Genomic DNA, 5,024 nt, shown 5'->3' with positions numbered 1-5,024 from the left:
GCTGATTACATCTGCAAAGACTCTGTTTCCATAAAGGGATGTCCTCAGGTTCAGGGTGATCATGAATTTTTGGGCACACAATTCAACTCAGTACACTATTGCATTCCTTTTTCTTTAAACTCTTTAAACTTGGGTCTCAAACTGATGCTGCCATTTAAGTAACACTATGAAATTATTTGGAAGTGTTCTCTTGCATAAGGCACAATAAGCTAAGAACATCCATAAAGCCAAGGTGAAGATGTTTTCATCATACTTTCGTTTATTTACAGCTTTGTGCAGTTTCTTTGGAGTAGATTCCTTCCTTCCATGAGTTCATTACTTTCAACATCTTTATGTGTAGATGGTGCAGCTGTGGACTGTGAAAATCAGTCTCTTAATCTCCCTATATTAAGACAACTACCCTTAGACAAAAGAAAAATACATAGTTAATTTTAGGATGAAATATTAAGTTACAAAATAATATTTTAGATACAAAATCTAGAAAAAGTTTCCAAGAATTTAAAAATATCATGAAATAAGATATCAGAATATATTTAGTATTGGTGTTTCCAAAGAGGTGTAAGAAAACCTTGTGGGCTCCAAAATCATGATTACTGCATACTGAGCAGAGACCATATCAAGGAGAACTGAATATAGCCAGAAAGAGCCCAGAGAACAGAGTTAATCTCTGAAAATGCACAAACTTAGAGTCTAAAGCAGCTGCTTTAGAATTTTTTTTTTGACCAAAGGACTCATTTATTCATTATCATACATTCTAACAATCTGTTTATTTATCCCTCCACAGAACCAAAACCTGGGGCCTAGAATCTGAAATCCGAGGCTCCCTCTGTAATTTGCGGCTTAACTGGGTACATAGTTCCAGGCAGAACAGGTGTCTCCTTTTGGATACTGCAGAAGGAAGGGGGACATAGGCATACCCGTATATAAAATGCCACACCAGAAGGCAGGTCAGAAGACAGAGTCTCAGGATAAAGGCACTTTTACTTCAATAAGGGGCTGGGAGTTGGCCAGGAGTGTTATATGGCTAGGAAGGAGTTATTTCCATGGAATTTTTTTCTTTTCTTCTTCTTCTTCTTTTTTTTTTTTTTTTTGGCAGGCTACAGAGAGAAATGAAGGGAGCTGCACTACGCCAGCTGCAAGGTCAGTGGGGGCTGCTGTATGTCTTTACTGTCTCTAGGGTAAGCTGATCATAGGCATCATATAGGCATCATAGCCAAAGAGGCAGGTAGCGATTAGGCCCAGTACCCCTGTGGCGATTTGGGAGTGGTTTCCTCTCTTGGTAAGGACAATGGTGGAGGTGATCAGATAGAGGATGGCCACCGTGAGGGTCTGGAAGAAATCATTCCAAGGCCAGTTGATGGTCTCTATCTTGATTTGTAGGTCACACATGTTGATGGCAAAAAAGATAGCGGCAAGGATCATCTCAACCATTGGCACGGAGGAGGGTCCTGGTGTGGAGGTGCTGAAGCAGGTCAGAATCACCAGCCAAGATGTAATCTTAGCAAACTGAAGAACTTCTTTTCCGGTATACGAAAAGTTGGTGCAGGAGGAGGGGATGACAGAGGGGTAACTGCGGGGGGCTGAGAGGTGCTGGGAATGTACCATGTGTTGGGGCGGGATCCCTAGGGGCACAGAGAATCTCCTCACTTGCTCATGGATTCAGGGACGCTGCACACCCTGAGTTCGAATCACCTTGCTACCTTAGAAATTTCTTTAAAAACATGATATACACACACACATTTTATAAGTCAGCAGAGCAATAACATTATCATGTCATGAAGTGGAAAACACTATAGATGCACGAGAAAATGAAATTGACGAAAGTAAAAACATGTTGGTGTTATAATGAAAATAGTGTGAACTGAACCAACCCTGAAAGAGTCTCAGAGACTCTTAGGAATCTGAGCCCTAATTAGAGAAGCAATGTCAAGGACAGACTGAATATGTTTATACCAAATGACAATAATTATGGGCCAACCACACCAGATGACAGTAATTAACATGAAACATGACATTCTCCTTTGCAGCCCGCACTAAGGCCACTCCCACCCATTCACCAAGTCTACAGACCATATTTGATTTGTATCTGTGTCCTTATTGCATCTCTTTATTCTTAAAATATGAACAATGCTCAATAAAGTTTCATTGAAAAAAATTGAATTTTTTATTTCAGCAGAAAACATGATGAAAATATTTTTAAGTCTTTGGTGCCCTCAGGTGGCACAATATTGCAAAGCAATTTAGAAAAATGCTGCATGTATTATTATTATTAGCGGCAGTAGTAGTATTTTTTAATCTTGAGCCCAGTTTGAGTTTAGGTCGCTTCCTCTATGTATTAATAAGTGTTTTCTTCCACTCCAAATTATCTTGCATTAGTCAAATTATTTGGATATATTCCATCCATACCTCCCGTTTCATGTTGATACAGTTTGAAATGTCAATATTCATTACTGAGTAGTTTCTCACTACAGTTATCCAGCTGACCAATCTACCATACCCCACCATTTCTTGCTTTCCTCTGGCCAAGAAAAATCTAGTGGTTCACATTAGAGAGGTTAGTTGTATATTTGAGTCCTTTTTTTGGGTTGTATTCTTATGCTACGTTTGCCTTTGATTCAATTCTTCACTATTTAACCTTCTTATGGCTGTGCATTTCTTTTGAGAGAGACATTTATTTCATATTAGGAATATACAGAGTATTTTTGTATCTTCCTTTATATTTTTTCTTGTTATTGTCTCTTCCAAAACAGATGAATTTTTTACTTTGTGAATTTGTAGGTTCGTGTGTTTCTATCCAAAGTTGCCTATTCAAAGGAAACTCTTAGATAAATAGAAAATGTTGGTGCTTTCCCCAGTTATTATTAAGGAATTTGGCAAATCTGATGACATGACATGAGGTGTATTGTGTTCCTTTTGCTACTAAAATTGTTAAAAATACTTTGAGATCATTCAACTACCTGATGGTTCATGCAGTAGAAAGAACCAGGAGTGAAAAGAACCTGAAGAGAGATACTTGTTTTAGGAATGCCCAGTCCAAGTTCGATTCATTGTGAAGAACCTGGAGTGTTTTTTGTGTTGTTGTTTGTTGTTTTCTTTTTGGAGATATTTATAAAAGCGATTAAAAGGAAGGTTGGAAGAATTAAAATTTTTGCCTAGGGAAAACTCTAGGGGAGAGGCATACCCAAAATACATTTACAATATGACTACTCTTCTTTCTTTTATTTATTTATTTTAAATATTTTTATTTATTTATTCGACAGACAGAGATCACAAGTAGGCAGAGAGGCAGACAGAGACAGAGGGGAAGCAGACTCCCCGCTGTGCAGAGAGCCTGATGTGGGGCTCGATCCCAGGATCCTGAGATCACGACCTGAGCCGAAGGCAGAGGCTTAACCCATTGAGCCACCCGGGTGCCCCATGACTATTCTTCTTTAATTTAATATGTTTCATGATATCAACAAGTACTTATGGAGAATTTAATACATATCAGCCACTGTCCCGGGCTCTGGGAACACAGATATTGAAAACGGAGTCCCATCCTTCATGAAGTTCTTCACCTAGAGAGGAGAGAGTGAAGTTAAAACCAAGATAGCATTATGACCTGCGTAAAGGCATTTCAGAAAATTCCCTGCAAATACGGAAAATTCTCCTCCTTATTTTGACAATTAATTAAATGTTAGCTAGTTGATGGAGGAAAGGGTGTTTCAACAGAGGGGCTAGTGTGTGATCAGTATTAGAGGAGAAATAAGTAAAGGCCACTGTAGCAGACGGAGATCTTGACAAACTAAATATCTGAGATGTTGTCCTGGAGACAATGAGGAATTACTGAAGAGAAGTCATATGAGCAGATCTATGTATTTTAGAACGATCACTTGGGCCACAGTGTAAAGAAAAGCTGGGAAGGGGGTACACTGGGAAATAGGGAGACAGTTAAAACCGTTGCAATAATACTGGCAAAGAATGGAAAAGAATTGAACTAAGGGCAAGTGTAGTGGGAATGAAATTGAGGTGTTAAAGGGAGAGAGTCACTAGAATTTTTTGGTAAGGGAGTCAAGAGGTCAAGGCTATCTGCTCTGCACTTGGCTTCGATGGTTGTGTCATCCCTTAAGAAAAGAAATTGAGAGGGCGCCTGGCTAGCTCAGTTGGAAGAACATGTGACGCTTGATTTTGGGATTGTGAATTTGAACCCCACAGTGGGTGTAGAGATTAAAAAAAATTAAAAAATAAAACAAATCTTTAATTAAAAAATAAAATATATAAAAAGATCTTACAAAATAAAAGAAATTGAGAAGGAAGAGTGTATTTTGAGAGAAAAAGAATGTCCACCTTGGATGTTGAATTTGAGGAATTCAAACGGTAATGTCTAGAAAGTAGTTATTCATACAGATTTGGAGTTCAGAAAGGGGTCACCAGAGAGAGACTAGCCAGCAAAATCTGGAGGGGGACTGATCTTGGAAGAAATGAGTGGAACTGACTCAGTTTCCTGTTTTGATGACTTCTAGCCTGAGTCAGGACCTAGTTAGGAACAGTTAAAACACCAGTGGAAAACCTTTCTGAGTGAAGGACCATATGACAGAAAGTTAGGGGTGACTTCCAGAAGGAAATGACCCACAGAAGGAAAGCTCCAAAATCTGTCTATAAACTGTTGGACAGACTTAGGTTGGATCCATAGGGGCTGACCTGGGGTGGGGTACTTCAATCCATAAAGCCTTAGGTTCTTCATTTTTATCTTTATTTATTTTTAAAGATTTATTTATTTATTTGAGAGAGGACATGAGCAGGGTGAGGGACAGAGGGAGAGGGAGAGCGAATCCTTAAGCAGACTCCCCGGTGAGGACAGAGCCCGAGTGGGGGCTTGATCCCAGGGTCCTGAGATCATGACCTCATATCATCACCTGAGCCAAAACCAAGGGTCTGAATCACCCAGGTGTCCCAGGTTCTTCATTTTTAAAATGCAAAAACTAATATTTTGCAATGTGGTTATGAGGAGTAGAAAAGTGCAAGTGTTTCACACAATGCCTTGC

At 39.2% G+C, this 5,024-nt stretch overlaps 1 protein-coding gene across 1 annotated transcript; it reads right to left on the bottom strand.

Moving 5' to 3' along the window:
• Nucleotides 1-1,173: 1,173 nt before the first annotated feature.
• LOC308343316 (proteolipid protein 2-like) lies at nt 1,174-1,605 on the bottom strand (the record flags this gene model as incomplete). Its single annotated transcript, XM_080804338.1, has 1 exon — nt 1,174-1,605. The coding sequence occupies one exon, from the start codon at nt 1,603-1,605 to the stop codon at nt 1,174-1,176; it is 432 nt and encodes a 143-aa protein (XP_080660464.1).
• Between the last annotated feature and the right edge of the window lie 3,419 nt (nt 1,606-5,024).

The sequence above is a fragment of the Martes martes genome (assembly GCF_963455335.1).
Source record: "Martes martes genome assembly, chromosome: 5".
NCBI lineage: Eukaryota > Metazoa > Chordata > Mammalia > Carnivora > Mustelidae > Martes > Martes martes.
This window is presented reverse-complemented; position numbering and strand designations above follow the sequence as displayed.